This window comes from Lentinus tigrinus (assembly GCF_003813185.1).
Source record: "Lentinus tigrinus ALCF2SS1-7 unplaced genomic scaffold L226scaffold_37, whole genome shotgun sequence".
Taxonomy (NCBI): domain Eukaryota; kingdom Fungi; phylum Basidiomycota; class Agaricomycetes; order Polyporales; family Polyporaceae; genus Lentinus; species Lentinus tigrinus.
Genome location: NW_027137946.1, coordinates 76,626 through 94,749, shown reverse-complemented (window position 1 = coordinate 94,749; position 18,124 = coordinate 76,626). Strand labels below are relative to the sequence as shown.

The following is an 18,124-nucleotide window of genomic DNA, read 5'->3' as shown; positions in this document are numbered from 1 at the left end:
GTAACTCGTAACTCAGCTGTCTCGGTGTGGTCGCTGTCAACAGTCAGAAGCCGCATATCGATGGACGGGTGGACACGGAATCCGGATGGACACAAGCACTGTGGATAGGCTGCATCCACAATCCACTGCATTGCTGTCAGTGTCAAGAGCGAGAAGGCAGGCGGCGAGATGATGATGACGATAATGGTGATGAGCCCGTCGGTGCGGCGGTGCACGTTGCCATAATCATAATGCCATTGCACGTTACCGCACGTACGCATACATGCATATCGAGCTCCCGGAGCCCGCAGCGTGATTAACGTCAACCGCAACGACGAATGCGATGAACCTTAGCTTGAAGCTTGAACGGTCTCGTAAGTTGTAACTCGTTCTCCGAGACTCCGACTCCCGGAGCGGCGACTCGCGAGCCCTCTGCCTGCTCGCAAATACTTATTTCAATTTGAACCTTGAACGGTCTCCTTCTCCGAGACTCCGACTCCCGGAGCCCTCAGGCCTCAGCGGCCTGCCTGCTCGCAAGTACTGGTATCAACCCCGCACTACTCACGCCGCACGCGCGACGGGTTGGCTTCCCTCCGAGATCGGGGACCGAATGTCCGAGCGCCGTGCGTCCGTCGTGAATCATGATCACTGACTGATACTGGCATCTTGGGCATCTTGACAGAGTGACAGTGACGCTGACACTGCACTGGCAGGACCTGGGCCTGAACAGTGGAGAGTCGAGACGCGGGGCGTTGAAACATATGTACAGCAGCACGCAAGACCTCGGGTCCGAGAGCTGGCGTTTGGCGTTTGGTATGTGGCGGTTGGCGTCGGAAGCTTTCAAGCGACCGGTCGTGCTTCTGTCAAGTTCCATGGCCACCGGTGCGGTGCTTCGTGCGGCGGTGCTTCGTGCTTCGTGCTTCGTGCTTCGTGTTTCGTGAATTGTGCATGGAATCTGGATGTCTGGATGGATGTCGTATACGGTAAGGACGCAGTATCTAGGCGAGTATGCGAGTACGTACTTGAAGCTGTGAGCATCGCCGCCCCCCTGTTATATGTACACATGTAGAGACTTGCGGGAACCGACATCATTGCTGTGCGCCGTGCGCCGTCTTCGATGCTGGACGTTCAACACACAACACATCTCGGGTGATGACTTGCAGGCTCATCGTTTTTGAACGATGGACCGTGTCCGGGGGCGAGGATGAGACTCGGACTTGTACACTTGCATGGACATGAATCTCGCGCCCATCTCAAGACCCAATGTCACTGTACGACTGCTGTGGAATGTGCGTCAGCACAAGCCCCGGTGCGTGTAACACAGTAGGACGGAACGAACACAGACGGAGGACGGAAGAGGGAGGGGTTTCAGAGAGAAGATAATGCCCGCCCGCCCCCTTTCCCCCTTCCCGTAGCCGCGTGGTATCTGGGGGAAAGGCAAGGGCGTCGCAACTCAGGCGCGCACGGCCCATCGTCAGAAAGAGCGCAGCGATACGGATACGTGTGGGTTTTCCATCACCATCCGTCCGTCGAGTCTCGACAATGAAGGAAGAGGGGAGTTCACATAGGATGCAGCGCGCACGTGGATAATGGTAATGGAGAACTGTGACTGACGACTACGCACCTTGCCGGGCAAACCTTCGTGGGGGGCACGTTGACGTTGAGCGGGTGTCTCGCTGGACCTGCCGTCGCCCGAGGGACGGCAGAAATATAGAGTATGAACCGTGGACCGTGGATCGAGAACTAGGTGGACGTCGACAAGACTGAAGCAGCGCCAGTGCGACTTCCACATGCCATATGAATACACGGACGTCGTAGGACCGTCACATCGCAGGCTCAGTTTCACGCCTTGGTAGTTGCGGTGGGAAGATGGCAGATACAGTAGGAAGTTGCAAGAGGGAAATGGATTATGGAAGGAGACGCACCTTTGTGTCCTGTCTCCGGGGAGGCCCGAGAGGCGTCTTGAAGCTACAGCTTGAGCTTAGACTCAAAGCTCAGCTGCAGGGGTCAGGACGAGGCAGACGCATCTTCACGGTCGCCGGGTGGGTCACAAGCGACCTGCGCACCTTGTTGCAATCCTCGAGAATAGATCTAGAGTAAGAGGCAGAGACGGGAAGAGGACGTACCACGGGCATTACCCAACGCATCTGCTGCACACCAGCGGCAGTCCGAGTCTCGACGTTCCTCGTTCAAACTAGTCTCCCATTAACGACGGCAACGCCACCACTAAAAATCCTCAAGCCGATACACATCATACGCGACCTCCTCGTACGGATGGACCTATATGACATGCGCGCAGCGTGCCTTCTGCTCCAAGCGAAATTCACTAGGGTAGAACAGACGCACCTTCCTCAGCTCCTGCAGCACCGCGCCCATCTCCACCGCAGACTGAGACTCGCCATCCGCGTGCGTGTTCGTGCCCTCCTTCAACTTGTCACTAGCACTGTCACTGTCAGCGCGCGCGAGCACGAGGACCTCGACGCGGTCCTCCTCGACGCGCTCGGGCTTCCCGACCTCCCCGATCGCGGGGTTCGCGCCTTCGAGGGGCAGGAACTGGCCTGTACGCAAAGAACATCGACTGCATAAGTAGAGAGCCTGACAGTGAGACGCACCGGTGCCGGGGGAGACGAACGCGCAGCCGCCGTACGCGCCGATGCGGCCGACGTGGTTGGGGAAGCGGGCGAAGAGGTGCTGGAGGACTGCTTGCGTGGAGGGGCGGGGCGTGAAGAAGACGAGCTTGTATTTCTGCATCGTGCTCTGCGTCTGTGACACTGCGAACTCGCAGAAGGATCATGGCGCACACACGTCGCCGCTACTTCGTTCGAAACTTCCTATCAATGTATAGCACAAAGAGTCTTGGTTTGTTGGTGCTATAGTGTAGTGGTTATCACTCGGGATTTTGATGCTCTCTCTCCCAATAATATGTCATATATTCCCGAAACCCAGGTTCGAACCCTGGTAGCACCTTCGTGAGTGAAATGTATATTTTTACTTCCTTGATCATTGAAGAAGACAAGTAAGTAAGTCCGATTACATACATCATCGCATGGCTAGTCTCCTCTGGGGGTACGCCACTTGTCAAACCTCTTCTCTGTTCCCTTCCTCGTCCATGCTCTCTCGTCCAGCAGCTTTTCTATCTTTTCGCACTCATTCGCATTGACTCACCACCATCAAGTATGCAGTGAACACCGCTGGTGGACGTGAAGGATATCGTGGATAGGAACATCGAGCATCGGACACTAACAGCAAGGTGAGCCCAACCCCACCCACTCTCCCCTTCAAGGATGTCCAAGTAAAAGGGTCGACCCCGCCAAACCGCACAACGACGCGTCTCCCCCGCTCCCAGTGCTCTTTCAGCGAGAGGCGTGGCCCCCGAACCCCCGCAGCGTCCGATTCCCGACGCGCCAGTGCTCGAGGTCGCCGTGGCGCGCCTTAAGGCCGGACCTACATCATCTCTTTCTCCTACGCTACATGCTCTTTTCTTTTGCTTTTTCGATGCGGCTCTACGATAGGTTTGTGCGCCCGGAGACTACAGGCGTGCGAACAAAGGCCGAGCCGACATTTTGGGTGCCCCGTCGCTCGCCCTGTTGTGGGTGCGGGTGGCGGGTGCCCGCAGACGTTCGGAAGCCAAGCTCGGGCAGGGAGAGGCTCACTCTGTCCGGGTGGTCTCAGACGTGGATTTATCTTGTGAATTGCGAACGTGATAGTTGCCCTCGCAGGGGGCGCGTGGCTCAAAGCGTCCGGGCTCGAGGACGAGGCCCGTGGCGTGTGGTTCTGCGCGTACAAGTGGCAGGTGCAGGGGCTGCGTTTGCTGGGCTGCGGTGCGGCGTGTGCGTTTGAGTGCGTGTTTTGTTGTTGGCGGGGATATGAGATCATATGCGTGGCGGGCGTGTTCCCGTCCTGAGATTTTTTTGTTTTGGTTGTTTGTGCGTGTTGGACGAGTTTGTGCTGACATGATTTTCTTTTTGTGTTTTTATCTAGGTGAGCTCGTAAATATCAGGCAAGGGCCATCGCCACGACGTGTATCTCTACTGGCTAGCCCGAAGTACGTCCTTCATATGATGGCCGACCAGAACCCGGGACAGCATCCCTATATTCTTCTACGCCGTGTTTCAAGCCAATGTTATAGCTAGGCCTTGACCGGTGACTCTGGTGGTCACCGGTCAAGGCCTGTTATGCATGTGGCCACGCTGCGTTCAGGGTTTGCTCTACGAACCTGTATCGGACTGGCCTCTTCTTGGGGGGAAGCTGGGCCGGGGATGGATCTTTTCACCGTTAGAACCGGGCTAAAGCCAGCACGGGCCGTGCACAGGCCAAGTTGATCGAGGTCAGACCTCTCGTCGCCGACAGAGGTGCAACTTGTGATCACCAGGATTGTATACGAGACGTTCACGTGTAATGAGGACTGGATTTTGAGGAGAGAGCGGCGGATGGCATGCTAGTGCTGGTCGAACCGTTTGCGTCTTCGTCCTGGCTGTCGGTGTTGGACACGTCCACGTCTATCTCATCTTCGCTCTCTTGCTGGCATTCGGCCGTGGTTAGGTGTATGCGAATAATGAGCGAAACTTCGGTGGACAGTGGACATCCAGCACGCTGAATTTGGGACTAGGTTCAGACCTTGGGAGTCAGACCACCAGAAATGGCCGGACTCTTGACGCGCTCAGAGGATTCGGCTCCGCCCTACCCTTGGAATAAACTGACTTGTATGCACGCCTGCAACTGCTGGATGCGATCATGTAAGCATCCTGCCCTGTATGCACGCATACGCGTGCGTTCCTCGTAAAGGGTGCATTCGTATAGGATACATGGGTGGGGAGTGCTGGAAGAGTATACAGTATTGGTGTTATGTTCGTGATTGCCACACTACGCAAGTGCACATCCAGTTGACGCGACATCCCCTTGTATGCACTCCTTCTCTCAATCGTCTTGCTTCGTGGTACTGTAATAAGAACGCATGGTCGCTGAAGCCGGATCTCGACAGTATATTATAGAAATGGCTGCGCTTTCCGGGATCACCAAACTCCTGTTCTGGAACTTCCTCCCCAACCTGGTTCGCTACCTCCTCCCATACATACATCAAGTATACCCCTACGTCTTCGGTCGTCCGCCGCCTAAACAGGGCACCGCCGACTTTGCTCGCCACTACCGCCTGACGTACCTCCTCGTCGTCGTCAGCTATGCCGTCTACACCCTCTACGGTGCCGCCGTCACCGTGGAGCCGAACTATTACCAGATGCTCGGCATTGAACCGACCGCGGACGACAACACGCTGAAGGCTGCGTTCCGGCAGTTCGCACGGCGATACCACCCTGATCGAGTCGGACCGGACGGCGAGGGCTTGTTCATCCAGGTGCGGGATGCATACGAGGCCCTCAAGTCGCCAGTGAAGCGCTTTGCGTACGATAGGTGAGCCCTGCGCCACAAGTCCTGCTGCAGTCCGAGGTCCTTATGTCGCGCAGATTTGGTCCCGACGCCCTCGAGTGGTCGCAATGTTCGACACTCCGCGAATATATCCGCCACGGGCTCCTGCAAGCTACTGGCTTCTATATCCTCACCGTCTCCCTCCTTATCCTCCTCTCCGCCTTGGGCCGCCCAGGCCCTGTCGCATATGTGAGTAGCCCGCAGTTCTGTTCTGTTGTTCGTTCTGACACCCTGTTGCAGTGGCGCTACATCCTCCTCGCCCTCGTGGGCGTGTATGAGATGCTCTTCATCCTCAACCCGTCGCCCGCGCCCGCAGCCACATCCTCGCTCTCCTCCGCGCTGTTCGCGGACCCCACCCTGGGCACGCAGACGAGCCTCTTCGCAGTCTTGTGGCCCCACCGCGTCGCGTACCAGCACGTGCGCTGTCTGCATTCGCTCTTCATGACGTGCTCGTTCGCGCTTTCGAACGTCGTACCCGTGCTCTTCCCGTCGCCGACGCCTGAGATGCAGGAGCACTACATTATCAACGAGGCGAAGCAGATCCTCCTCCAGTCCAACGCTATCTCGCTCGAAGGTGTGTTTCCTCCTCCCGGAGTCCGTTTTCTGCAGTCCGTATGCTGACAATTGACTTCTACACAGCGACCACACAAGTGCAGACGCTCCTCCACGCCGCACACGGCACGCAGGGCGCGACGTTCCCCTTCCTCGGGGAGCTGCCGCACGACCGCGCGGCGGACGACGTCGTGAACGCGCTCGCGGCCGAGCTCGAGAACCTCCTGCTCGAGACGCAGATGCGCGCGGACGGCGGCCCGCTCCGGAGCGCGGTGGAGAATGCTATCGAGCGCAAGATGCGCGAGCGCGAGAGGGAGAGGCTGGGCGAGAAGTCGTGGGACAGGGACAGGGACAGGGACAGGGACAGGGATAGGGACAGGGACAGGGACAGGGACAGGCAGGCGTGGCCGCGGGGCGCGTTTGGCGGGACCCCGGCGGCGGAGGTTGCGTGGATGCAGAGGCATGGGATCCCGGTGGGTGTGGTGAACTCGGGGGTGGATCGGTTTGAGCTGGGTAGTGGGAGTGGGTATGCGTCGCCTGGGAGGAGGCCGGCGTATGTGAGGGGACGGTCGAGGTCGCTTGGGTGAGCTACTGTGCTCGAGCTTGGTATGGTCGACTCGGATTCGGACGTGAACAAGGATAGTCTTATGTGGAGTTTGAGAGATGGGTGATGTACAATGACTACTGTATGTTATTCGAGTAATTCTAATGCATATGTACCTCTCAGTGCGTCTGCTTTACTAGAGAAATTTCTGGAGAGACCATGCATGCCATGTCGGCCTCCCGGAGGTCTAACTTGAGAGTAGAGTCACTTGGTCAAGCGCCCCGATCGAATTTGATAAGACGATCCTTCAAGTTGTAAGTACTAGTACAGACGACTCTTGATCACGACCGTCTCGGTCTATGGCGGAAGTGCAGCGCAGTAACATTTCAATCCTAGTCATCAACCCGAACTCCTCAAAATCGATGACCAGGGGTCTCGAGCCCATCCTGGCCGATCTCATACATCCTAACCTCGCCATACACTACCACACGGGCCCGGAACCAGCACCGCCATCCGTAAACGACTACACGACGTCCGTCCTCTCCGCAGCCCATACCTTCGCCTCCCTCCTCCCACGACTACGCCTAGCTCAGGAACCCGACGCATACCTCGTCGCATGCTTCTCCGACCACCCCCTCGTGGAGATGCTCCGAGAACACACGTCGAAGCCCGTCCTCGGCATCTTCGAGGCGTCCATCATGCACTCGCTCGCGCTCGGGCGGCCGTTCGGCATCGTCACGACGGGCAAGTACTGGGAGGCTGCGCTCGCCGGTGGGGTGAAGCGCATCTTCGGCTCGCTCCCCGCGTTCGTGGGCGTGGAGACCACGGGGATGTCCGCCCTGGAGCTTCATGAGCTCCCGGCGGAGCGGGTGGCGGAGCGGATTGCGGCTGCGGCGGAGAGGCTTGTCGCGAGGGGCGCACGGACGCTCATTATGGGGTGTGCGGGGATGAGTGGGATGGAGGATGCGGTGCGCGCAGGGTGTGGAGGCGAGAGTGTTCAGATTGTGGATGCGGTCCGGAGTGGGGTGACGGTTTTGGAGGGGCTTGTTAGGGCGCAGAGACTTGTGTAGATGTAACAGTACTGTCGCTCGAGAGGATAACGGATCCGGGGTTGTCTACATGGCTCGTGAAAGACTCGGGAGCAGTGCTTGATTGGCCATATTGGAACGCGGCAGTCGTCAGTCTCGGCCGCATTCGAGGGTATGACGTGCCCCTACAGTTCTTCTTCCTTGCCAGAACGAAGTATGGGAGCTATGCGCAGTGGCCCTATGCGGGGAGGTGTGATAGCGGTACCGAGATCGCTCCTTTGTTCGTAAAGCCACTAAACAACGACCTCACATTGAGACAATGCTGCCAAAAACCATGGCAGGAGTTGAACAGACAATTGACGTCTCCCAAGCTTCTCTCCCCAAGGCACTCGCCCCACGGTCAGGAGGAGGTGTCACGTTCACCTGCGGGAGCACAGACGCACCGCAGTCCGACTCATGGTATGCAAAGCCTTTTGACCTGGATCTGAACGACGATTCAGCCTCCAATATGTGCTCCCGCCGAGCCTAACATCCAGCAGGTGCGTCCCGCCTATATTGGCCGCTCGGGTGAACGTGAGCTGGATTCTTCGCTTCGAGTCGCCAAACGTTTTCGTCGCATTAAGCCAAGAGCTAAGACGATTTTTGTCGCATGAGAAGGCTGGCTGAACGAGAAGAGCTGCTGGCTGATTGAGTGGACTGTCCTGGACCTCCGTGGCTGGAGGCTTTATGTGTGAGACTTTGGGGACAATGCTGACGGTAGCCCAGGGAGAGCTGTGACATTGGCCTATCTGGAGGCGGAAGGACTCCCCACTCGCACTATGCGTGAACTTGAAGATCCCCAGTGGGCCTCCGTTGGACAACCTATGCGCGTCCGTCTCATCAGTAGGAAGGGGACGATCGGCCTCAAAACCCTGCTTGCGCAGCTCGACCTCCAGCCACTTCGGGAACAAGACCCTAAACTCGGCCTCGTAACGCTTCGGGTCCGACAATGTCGACCGGTGAGACGGGGGGCGATGCGAGATATATATCTGCTTCCACGCCACAGTGATAGGCCCCCCGCTGAAGGAGAGCACGTGGGGTGCCCAGTCGACCTGCGCGAGCCGGTAGCTCAGCCCCATCCATTTGTGCTTCCCGCGCACGGTGATGCCGACGTGGTAGCGAGGGTATTTGAACTTGGCGTTGTACTGCCGGTATCGGCGGAGGAGGAGCCCGATGCACGAGTTCGTCGCGTCGTCCCAGCAGGCGAGCGCGCAGACGGCGAGGACGGAATTATCTTTGGAGCTCTCAAGCACGAGCATTCGCGAGCGGGCGCCGTACGTGGTGAAGGACATGTCCGGGGAAGGGATCACGTAGCTTCCGTCTGCAGTCGTTTGTGTATGTGGTACATCCTTCGCGTCGGAGGCCAATGGCAGGTCAGTACATAGTGGCTTGGGAATGATTGGCGTATGACATACCTTAGCTGATGCATCTAGTCTACCTGGGGGTAATTTCAGCGTGCGTATAATGTGTTTGACGGCGACGGGGAAGTTGAGAGGCCGCATAGTCCCCGAGTTCCGGAAAGACGCCGGGGACGGCGCGAAGAGGTGGCTGTCGTCGTGGAAGTTGTCGAAGGAGAACCGCTCGCGGAAGGGCGTGCTGTGCGCCGGAAGGACATTCCCCCACGCAAACAGCGTCTGATCTGAGGTCCGCTTGAGAATCTCCTCCTGGAGCCGCCGGAAAGCTCGGTCACCTTCGCCGTAGATCGTCGACATGTGGACGCCAAATAGGCCCATGAGGGAGTAGGCCCGGTCCTCAACCCTGGTCGTGTGGCGGCTAGATGCCCACCACATCCGTCGCGCCACGCTCACCTCCGACACGCTGCGGCGGAATGTGAGCACGTCAGCATCGATGCCGGTTATCTGCTCCAAAACAGAGGCCAGGCTGGCCTTCGTCCCGAGCACTTTCCAGTCCTTCGACAGGAAGACCAGACTCCGCGGTGCGATCAGCTCCTGCAGGGTCCAGCCGCGAGTGAACCACTTGCTGTAAGGCGGGCCTCGTCGCATCAGACTGCCCCAGCTAAGGACGTCGAAGAGGTACGCGTAGCAGACGGACGCATGCGAGTACCATGAGAACATCGAGTTGACGGCTTCAGAGAGCTCCGCGCTGCTCGTGCGGTCGATGCAGCAGGTGTCGATCCAGAGCCACTCGTAGCCGTGAGACTCTGCAAGCTTGCAGCACTCCCTGATCTTGGCCGATGCGCGGGAGCGTGGAGTGTCATCAGGTGAATCGGACTCTTTGGTGTCGGAGGCTAGTGCTCGGAGTTCTTGGAACGACATCTCCTCTCCTTGCCACACGTGCGAGAGGATCGCGTAGCCACCCTTGACATCGGAAAAGCTGTTGAAGTGCTTCAGCTCTCCTGTCCTTGTGCGAATGAGCCACATCGTCGTGACTAGTCTCTGAGGGCGGAGACACTGTTGAATTGATTACTTAGTTCACGTCACAACCTCGTAGTACCAGACATTGGTGATCATGAAAAGCACAGTACCGAAAACCGCCTCGCCTGCGCGAAGGGAGGAGAATCACTTGTAGATTGGTCGATGAGCACTGAATTGCAGATGGTGGAGGTCCTGAGGAAAGCAAGAAGTCTACGTTCGGAAAGCAAGTTGAACATTTGGGCATCTGCATCAAGGGGCTGACTACAACGATCAATCACAGGGCTAGCCGCGAAGCCCATCCAGGCCCGCACAACTGAGGCGCTCAATAACAAGTAAGTACAGTACGTCACAGCCCTTTCGCGTTCTGCAAGCCTCGCATTAACCTGAAGCTTGAGCGGATACGATAGAATGCATGACATGCATACGAGGCCGGCCTGTCATAGTTGAGAGGCTAACAGGCGATGCCACGGTACACTATACGTTTCGGATGTCCAAGCATGAGTACTTTTACTGCGAGATGGGTGTCGATGTCCGAAGGAGATTAAGAGAAACACGTATGTGCCTCAATCTTCCCCCCAGTTCAAGTCCTGTCACTCCCGGCAGTGTCACTCCCGGGCAGCATGGTAGGCCGCAAGACGAACCAGCACTTCGGCAAGCTGACCCTTGGGATAACGAGTGGTCGAGGCACGTAGGCGGCACTCCCCGATGTCTAGGAACGGGAAGAGCATATCGATGATCATGGCACCATGCATCACCCCCATACAGCGGAGGTCGGCGATGTCCAGCCATCGCAAATGGTTACCGACGTATGGATACGTCTCGACCTTGCCTTCGTCTTCTTCTGTGATGAAAAGGCCGCTTAGACGGAGAGTGGCAAGGGAGGGGCAGCCCTGAGCGAGAGTCAGAAGGGAGTGTGCAGTGGGACCTGTCTTCTCGATGTGGAACTTGAGGTCGAGGTGGGCGAGTCGTGGCGATCCTTCGACGAGGAGAGCGATGTCATCGTCGTGAATGTCGCGATTTCCGGCATCGATGAACAGGTTCTGAAGGCCGTGGAGGATGGAGAGAGGCCGAATGATGACGACGAGTATGTGTTGCCCAGAGGATGCATTAGTGTGCTTGTGGCCCAATTCCCAGCTCAGACGACGGAGGTCAGGAAAGCGGTGGGATATCAATTCCAGAGTACGACGGTGTGTGTCGGAACTGATCCAGTCGCAATGGTAAATGGTGAGGTCTTGGAGGTAGGGGGAGTTGAACAGTTTGAGCTCTGTTCCAAAAACGACGTTCGAAATTACGAGAACGCGCAGATTGGCAAAACCAGGACGGATGGTCCGTAGCACGTCGGGTGGAATGAAAACGGCAAGAGAACATTCTCTGAGCCTTGGGAGAGCGGACAGTGCTGTGACGAGGTTCCGTCCCGCCACACCCGAGTTCATCGTGATGAAGCTGAACACCTCCATATCGTCGAGCATCGAGACGGCAGCCAACGCATCGCAAAATACCTGGCTCGGCGTCGGACTCTCAGCGACTTGAGGCAGATTAAGCAACAACTGTGCATCGTCTCGACGCATCCACGGCCTGAAGTTCACGTCCTCGGGGTCATGATGCTCGTAGCACTCAGACTGCACCCTCAAATGGGTGAGGCGAGGGCTATGCGCGAAGATGCCACTGAAGAGTTGACCGATTCCGTCGATCAGGTGGAACAAGTGACGCTCCGGGAAGGATATTGTGAGCTCACGAAGAGAAGGGCAGAGGAGGAAGGTCGGATCCGAGAGATATGGAGGTGAGACGGGAAGCGTGAGCTTCTCGAGGAACGGGAGAAGAGGGAGGCCGGTTCGAAGCAACAGGTTCTCCAGGGAATACGGATCCAAAGTGATTCCTCTTTGTGCATGACTCGATGGTCGATCCCAAGAGTATTCTTCTTTGACGGGAAAGTCCAATGCACGAATATGGCGGGCGTACTCGCGCAAGCGGGCGATATCGTCGTCTAATATGGGTCCCTGCAACGTCTAGAAGAAAAGAGATAGTTAGTCATTGATTGGTTTGCTAGACCGCCGAGACGTGATGCGATAGTACACCTTCCATGACACGCAGGCATCATCGACGTGTGTAGAACAACATATATGTTCAACAAAAAAGGAATGCATTCAGAAAATGACGAGGATGATCGTCGAGTCGGACGTCCCGCCGTAATAGTGGATTAAGCACGGCGCAAAGAAGCGACTCACCAGGGAGTACGAGGGCCGAGCCACAAGTTCCCCTTCACCTTCCGTTGCGATGACCGAGGCCTGAGTAGGGCCGCAGTTGGACAAGAGTCTGAACAGTGGCTCGATGTTCTGCATGTCGCCCCAGAGAAGTCGCACTGCGGGGTGGTAAAAAATACGGTCCAGCCGTGCAAGCCGTGCGAGTCCGCGTCTACGGGTGCGAGGGTCCGGCTCCGCATATACATGCTCAGCAATCTCGATGATGATTTCGGGGATGGCGAGGGCGTGGGGTACGGAAGTGGTCATGACTTGGTACTGAAGGCGAAAGGGTCACCGAGGTGATTGAGATGGAGTAACAAAGAGCGATATACGGTTTCCTACTAACAGGTAAATTAGCCTTACATACTCGCATGAATTAGGAAGCCGGCACGCGTTACCGCCGTTGCGGCTGCAGGAGTTTGAAGCCTTGGGAAGAGATACTCATCTCGGCGTGATACAACACACACGAGAGCTTGCGAGGACAATATAAGCTGAGACCATACCATACCTTTCGACCAATTCAGTCAACTATCCTGCAACACCCGTCGTATTCGAAGCTCGGAGACCCCGTCGACGCACATTCCTGCTGAGTCCAATTTGATGGCTTCCCCAATCTCCAGGGCGATGTCGGTAGATAATGGAGCGCGCCGAGTAGACAAGATGATGGTCGAGAACGAAGTCGCCCGACGTCGGGTCCGAAAGTGGCAAGTCCCGCCATGTGTGCGCTGGCGCTTTGGCAGACCGTCTTTTGAACACATACCACGACAATGTCCAACCTATTTCTGCTGGAGAACGCACTCGGCCAACTTCTCGCACCCAAATGAAGGTAGCAAGGTGAGCATGCTGGCTTAGCAAGTTCGTATGGACCGAATCCTCGCTAACAGAGGACACAAATCAAGCCTGTGTGTCCGATGATCTGTACCGCATGTCTTCCAGCTCTTATTCCAGGTACATCATACGCGATCTCACTCAGAGATGACATATAATATTACTAGAAGATTGTACCTTGACCAACCGGGCGAATTCCTGAGGGTCGTCAGGCTTCCTCTGGTGTGTCTTCCTCGTGGGCGCATCGCGTCGCAGTCCTGGCGCCTATTTCTGGGGTGGCTTCTGGTCTGTTCCCGTCACCACTGCGAAGGTATCCATTTCCTGTTTCGGGAAATGCCTTGGAAACGTTTAGCCTAAATGTTAACTTTGCTGGCTAAGGGAAGAATGCTGAAAGCCTGGCTTTCACGCATTTCTCGGTTAGTAGAAGGCATCAGGAGCCTCTATCAGTAACATGAAGGCTATCATTTCTCACTTGGAATGGGAGTAGGAAGCCCTTTCGTTTCCAAGAGTTTCGTTTCGATTTTTGGGTGTAGGAAACGATACGTTCTTTGCAGTGCGTTAACTATAGTGTAATGCTGTTCAAAGGAAGTATCACTTCCCTTCAGCTTACCACCAACACCAGTGTGTTTCGCAGCCATGGCGGCACCAGCTAACTCTGAACAGACCTACACGGAGGCTTGGCTGCCCGGCCGCGATGGGATCAAGTTCTACACCCGGACGTACAAGGCCTCGCCTGCTCGCGCCGTTGTCATACACTGTCATGGGTTCGCCGAGTACATTGCGCGATACGAGTGGGCTCATGGGGTATACGCATCTCGCGGTATCACAGTGTTCGCGTTCGACCAGCGCGGGTTCGGGCTCACAGCACTTGATCTCAAGAACAAGAGCAAGGATAGCAAGTACGGGAAGACAAGCTGGCACGACCAGTTCGCCGACATCGAGTGGTGGCTAAAGTACATGAAAGACCAGTACCCGACCCTTCCGGTCTTCCTAATGGGGCACTCCATGGTATGTCCACAGCTTCTCTCTTTGCATTCTCACCGCCTCACATCGCACATAGGGTGGCGCATTGTGTCTTGGGTTTGTGACACGACCCTCTCCGCCGCCCGCTGAAGAGAGCGTGAAGCTCGTTTCCGGAGTCGTGGCCACGAGCCCTCTCATTCTCTTGACGAACCCGCCTCTGAGGATCGCCCGCTTCCTTGGTATGCTGGCTAGCCATATACTCCCAACACTGGTAATCCCAGCGCCCGTAAACCCGGATGTGAGGAGGCCAATATCGATATGCATTCCGTACTGACATGGAATAATCGTATTTCCAGAACTTGTCGCACGACAAGGAGATGAATGCAGCGAATGCTAGAGACCCTTTATGCCCCCAGAAGGGGTCGGTAAAGGGTGTGCACGATATGCTCACCGGGGTAAGTGCTTCAGTAGCTTCCCCTGACCAGGACGAGCTCATCTGAGCTTCTCGATCCAGGGAGAGCAAATGCTGTGGAACGATTACAAGAACTGGAATTCCGATGTTCCGGTAGGTTGCACGCCACTCGCAAAGTACTACTCCCTTCTCACCCTCTGTCATGCCCGTAGGTTCTCATCGTGCACGGAACGGCCGACCAGGTGAGACTGTCGGCTCCGGCTGTGACCGCGACGAGAGGCTTCGATGTCGACGCTGATGCATCTCTCCGCTGACAGGTTACCTCCTCCAGTGCCTCGAAGGAGTTCTGCGATAAGATCTCCGCGAAGGACAAAGAGTATCTCCCCATCGAGGTACGTCCATAGTTTGATCCGACGGTCTGATTTGCCAGTGCTGATACTTCTCCCGTAGGATGGATACCACGAGCTCGTCAACGAGTCCAATGGCATGAAGGAGAAGTTCGTGGATGATTGCATCTCGTGGATACTGAAGCACGTCTGAGTTATTAATGCGACGCTCATGATGGAGCGTTGCGGACTCCGGGTCGATCCACAACTTGTGGGCATTGTGCGCCTTCTCTCGTTCGTACCTATCTCATGAGAAGGTTCCGAATCGAGAACGAGAATCCGGGTGGGGATTGAGCGTAAATGAACTTTGAGTCCCTCAAGTCACCGATACATCAGTCATCTGACGAGCGTGAGTCCGGGAGGCCCGAGGTATGTGCGACACATCAGACCGCTCAAATCTGACGGTCCCAATTCTCTCACAGGAGCGTCCTGGGCTCCGCAGTAGTCTATCGCAGCCTCGTCCAATGTATCCTATCAGTCTGGCGCGAGATGTTCCCTCGAGGCGGTGAAGTGGGTCCCAAGATGTGGAGTACTCATCCGCGCTCAACATCACGATCTTCCTCACACAATTTTGGGGCTATTGATCAACTTCTGGAGCTTGCATACCACCCGCATATAAGCGCTAACACCACGGAGTACTCAACGGTGTGTCCCCTCAGTGTTTGCCCGCAGCCCATCCCGGTCAGCTATGGTCGACGTACTGACAGGACACATCATCTCAGGTATCTTCGAGTTCATCCTGTTCGGCATATTCTTCGTCTTGTCTACTGCTTCCCTCTTTTTGCTGGTTCGTCGCCACCAAGATAGGTTTCCAGGAACGTCCAATTCCTCGTACGGATGGAGGCGGGCCCTCGCATTCATTTGGAGGTTACGCAAGTCACCTCTCATTGCCGCGAATATCCTCCTAATGTGCACGGTCACTGCGGTAGGTCTCCGTCGCCTCTTGACATGCGCCCGCACGCACGAACTGACTGTGAGGGTTGTAGCACATGGCGACTTCCGCACGCAGGCTTATTCTGGCATTTGTGTATAACGGCGGACACGATGAGGAGATTGATTTCCTCAATCTTCTTGAAGAGAAAACACAGGTCATCAGGCTCGTGCTCCTGTTCATCGACATGTTTATCGGCGATCTCGTCATAGTGCGTCCTTCGCTCCGTACTAGCACGTGTAGAGACTAACCACCGACCCACGTCTTCTAGACGTACCGCGTATGGCTAGTGTGGGAGCACCGTCTTGGTGTGATCGCGCTACCAGCGTTGACTACAGTCGCACTTCTAGGTGAGTTGAACGACATATCCGCCCAGATCCTCAGTGCCGACCTCTTTCAAAGCGACCGGCATTGGAATGATCCACCAATTTCTCGTGTCCAAGCCAACCGGGAGCGTATTCGACCCCATCGTCACTCGTTGGATAACAGCATACTGTGTGATGACCTTCTTGTGAGTGAAGACCAGGTCAGTACGCTTTACACCAAGCTCAAATATGCTTGCTAGAACGAACATCTATGGAACAAGTGCGCTCTGCAATGTCTCGTACGTGGGCTATCGCCTCCTCACAATGTTCCCTCTAGTTGTCATCGCATATCGCATATGGGCCACCAATCGTCTGTTGAAGAATACAGGGATGTATGACGGTACCCGGAGCCTTCTGGTACGTCGAACTCTCGCTGAAAACCATATATTCTACACAGTTCAACCTGAGACTCATCTCGATATGGCACAGGAAACAATGGCCATCTTCGTGGAGAGCGCTGCTCTATACGCGTACGTCACCGCAGCATGCATCGAAGTCTGGCGTATTGGTGGCAAGGCTCATCCTCGTCTGCAGGGTCTGGGGCGTATTCTACGTCGTCGTATACGGGACAAAGTCGCACTTAGAAATCATAGGCACAGGCTGCGCGCCGACCGTCCTCGGGGTCACCTTCATGCTCATCACGGTCCGCGTCGGGCTGGGCTGGGCGCAGGAATCCAGAGTGGCCGCCAACAGCCTCAGCTCGCAGTCTGCGCGGGCCGCTGTCATCTCAGCTCTTTCCTTCCGAGGCGTCCATACTACGACCCAGGATGAGACGAGCATATCGCTGGCGCCGACAAAGAAGGATCCAGGAATTCAAGTATAGCGACCGCTGTCCCTCTCGGATTGCCGGATTGGAGCACCCTGAGGGTGAGAAGCTGTTGCCGGCCGGCTTGGATGGTGACAGGTGCCTTCGTCTTCTGGCGCAGCGGGCCCGGAATCTGAAGTTGTGAATTGAGCGTGGAATTCGTGTGTAAATCGTTATGTCATCCCGTGGTCTGTGTCTTCTTAATATCAGGGATCTATCCAAGAAGTCGAACTTTCCGCTTGTTCCGGCGGGATGTGTGCATCGCGAACAGGGCCGTTGCAAACCTTAAATTATGCATCCACTTACTTTGCCCGTCGTGTCGGAGGACTTTCCCATTCCACCTCTTGAGCTCGGCTTGTTCCAATCCTGTTTCTAGTGCCACGTCGCTGCGTTGGATCTTAATGGGGAACTGTCTTCGAAATTCAGTTGTGATTGGCAGGCGATCGAAGTACGCCGTCCTGAAGAACCGAAGGTACGCATACTACAAAAGTGATGGGAGTCATACTGCTGCTATGTACGGTTTTCTGAAGACACGTTCGTGGCGTGAGACGAGATGTTACATGTATTGATCTGTACACTGCCAACAGCTTCACTTACCAAGAGCTTGATGAACCCCGTCCCTTTCCTTCTCTCCTGACGCTGAACCAAGGAGCCTTTCACCATCCTCGACCACCCCGTCTCGTCTCGTAGGTGCTGGAACGTGACGCCGCCCGAAGTGACGATGTCGGGCCCCGGAGACAATCCGTCGACGATACTCGCGCACACCTCGTCGTTCTCTATCTCCGCATCGCCGTGGCACTCAACACACAACACCAGCAGACGATGTTGTCGGGTCAAACCCTGCACAGCGTCTTCAGCCGAGGCCACCCGTCTGCGAAACACGACCAGAACCCATGGACTCGCTGCTCCGGACGAGCATGGCAGAAGGAGGCAGAAGTAGACGGGCCTGTGCAAGTGAAGTGACTATAGCCGAGCGGTGTGCCGGAGTCCACCGGTCTCTGCCGCCACGACGAGGGCAAATGCCAACACGGAGAAAGGAGCGGGAGGAGAGTGCGTCAGGTACTGAGGCCGCAGAAGTCAGGAACATAATCGGGCGGGAGGGCCGCTCCAAATGTGAAATGGGAGAGCGCACTCATCGACGACAGGATGCGCACCATGTCGATGTTAGCGAGACCCCAAGATCGCTCTACGAATCAACGTGGCGATTCTGTGCAGCAGGCCGATGGAAGTGAGGGTTTGGGGAAGGGGGCAAGCTT

The 18,124-nt window shown here is 56.2% G+C and overlaps 8 protein-coding genes and 1 non-coding gene across 9 annotated transcripts; 5 read left to right on the top strand and 4 right to left on the bottom strand.

Annotated features, from left to right (window-relative positions):
- Positions 1–393: 393 nt before the first annotated feature.
- Positions 394–1,492, bottom strand: L226DRAFT_227886 (uncharacterized protein). The gene is made up of 3 exons (XM_067673059.1): positions 1,325–1,492; positions 1,002–1,259; positions 394–942 (listed from the first exon to the last, which is right to left on the bottom strand). Exons 2-3 carry the CDS (start codon positions 1,069–1,071, stop codon positions 488–490), a joined length of 525 nt encoding a protein of 174 aa, XP_067530996.1. The 5' UTR covers positions 1,072–1,259; positions 1,325–1,492; the 3' UTR covers positions 394–487.
- A 713-nt stretch (positions 1,493–2,205) lies between these two features.
- L226DRAFT_547749 (uncharacterized protein) lies at positions 2,206–2,730 on the bottom strand (the record flags this gene model as incomplete). Its single annotated transcript, XM_067682523.1, has 3 exons — positions 2,206–2,259; positions 2,326–2,537; positions 2,592–2,730. The coding sequence occupies 3 exons, from the start codon at positions 2,728–2,730 to the stop codon at positions 2,206–2,208; spliced, it is 405 nt and encodes a 134-aa protein (XP_067530995.1).
- Positions 2,731–2,845: 115 nt separating this feature from the next.
- Positions 2,846–2,946, top strand: L226DRAFT_t239. The gene has a single exon. It is a non-coding gene; the product is annotated as a tRNA-Gln (tRNA).
- A 2,026-nt stretch (positions 2,947–4,972) lies between these two features.
- On the top strand, positions 4,973–6,539 carry L226DRAFT_547748 (DnaJ-domain-containing protein; the record flags this gene model as incomplete). Its single annotated transcript, XM_067682522.1, has 4 exons — positions 4,973–5,385; positions 5,439–5,589; positions 5,641–5,974; positions 6,040–6,539. 4 exons carry the CDS (start codon positions 4,973–4,975, stop codon positions 6,537–6,539), a joined length of 1,398 nt encoding a protein of 465 aa, XP_067530994.1.
- A 301-nt stretch (positions 6,540–6,840) lies between these two features.
- L226DRAFT_538889 (uncharacterized protein) lies at positions 6,841–7,630 on the top strand. The gene has a single exon (XM_067681586.1). The coding sequence runs from the start codon at positions 6,919–6,921 to the stop codon at positions 7,564–7,566; it is 648 nt and encodes a 215-aa protein (XP_067530993.1). The 5' UTR covers positions 6,841–6,918; the 3' UTR covers positions 7,567–7,630.
- Positions 7,631–7,943: 313 nt separating this feature from the next.
- On the bottom strand, positions 7,944–9,944 carry L226DRAFT_470093 (HET-domain-containing protein; the record flags this gene model as incomplete). The annotated part of the gene is made up of 2 exons (XM_067676276.1): positions 7,944–8,912; positions 8,979–9,944. The coding sequence occupies 2 exons, from the start codon at positions 9,942–9,944 to the stop codon at positions 7,944–7,946; spliced, it is 1,935 nt and encodes a 644-aa protein (XP_067530992.1).
- A 599-nt stretch (positions 9,945–10,543) lies between these two features.
- L226DRAFT_574745 (uncharacterized protein) lies at positions 10,544–12,445 on the bottom strand (the record flags this gene model as incomplete). The annotated part of the gene is made up of 2 exons (XM_067685093.1): positions 10,544–11,944; positions 12,164–12,445. 2 exons carry the CDS (start codon positions 12,443–12,445, stop codon positions 10,544–10,546), a joined length of 1,683 nt encoding a protein of 560 aa, XP_067530991.1.
- A 1,197-nt stretch (positions 12,446–13,642) lies between these two features.
- On the top strand, positions 13,643–14,921 carry L226DRAFT_470126 (lysophospholipase; the record flags this gene model as incomplete). Its single annotated transcript, XM_067676282.1, has 7 exons — positions 13,643–14,014; positions 14,067–14,267; positions 14,326–14,424; positions 14,484–14,534; positions 14,594–14,623; positions 14,699–14,773; positions 14,832–14,921. The coding sequence occupies 7 exons, from the start codon at positions 13,643–13,645 to the stop codon at positions 14,919–14,921; spliced, it is 918 nt and encodes a 305-aa protein (XP_067530990.1).
- A 534-nt stretch (positions 14,922–15,455) lies between these two features.
- Positions 15,456–16,886, top strand: L226DRAFT_470246 (uncharacterized protein; the record flags this gene model as incomplete). The annotated part of the gene is made up of 8 exons (XM_067676298.1): positions 15,456–15,692; positions 15,754–15,909; positions 15,970–16,048; positions 16,101–16,209; positions 16,264–16,283; positions 16,341–16,420; positions 16,493–16,533; positions 16,598–16,886. The coding sequence occupies 8 exons, from the start codon at positions 15,456–15,458 to the stop codon at positions 16,884–16,886; spliced, it is 1,011 nt and encodes a 336-aa protein (XP_067530989.1).
- Between the last annotated feature and the right edge of the window lie 1,238 nt (positions 16,887–18,124).

Bases quoted from the DNA above. Each gene is read 5' to 3' on its own strand.
- L226DRAFT_227886 (XM_067673059.1), bottom strand. From the start codon at position 1,071: ATGATGTCGGTTCCCGCAAGTCTCTACATGTGTACATATAACAGGGGG. The intron at 943-1,001 runs GTACGTACTCGC...ACATCCATCCAG, and splicing joins GGCGATGCTCACAGCTTCAA to ACATCCAGATTCCATGCACA.
- L226DRAFT_538889 (XM_067681586.1), top strand. From the start codon at position 6,919: ATGACCAGGGGTCTCGAGCCCATCCTGGCCGATCTCATACATCCTAAC.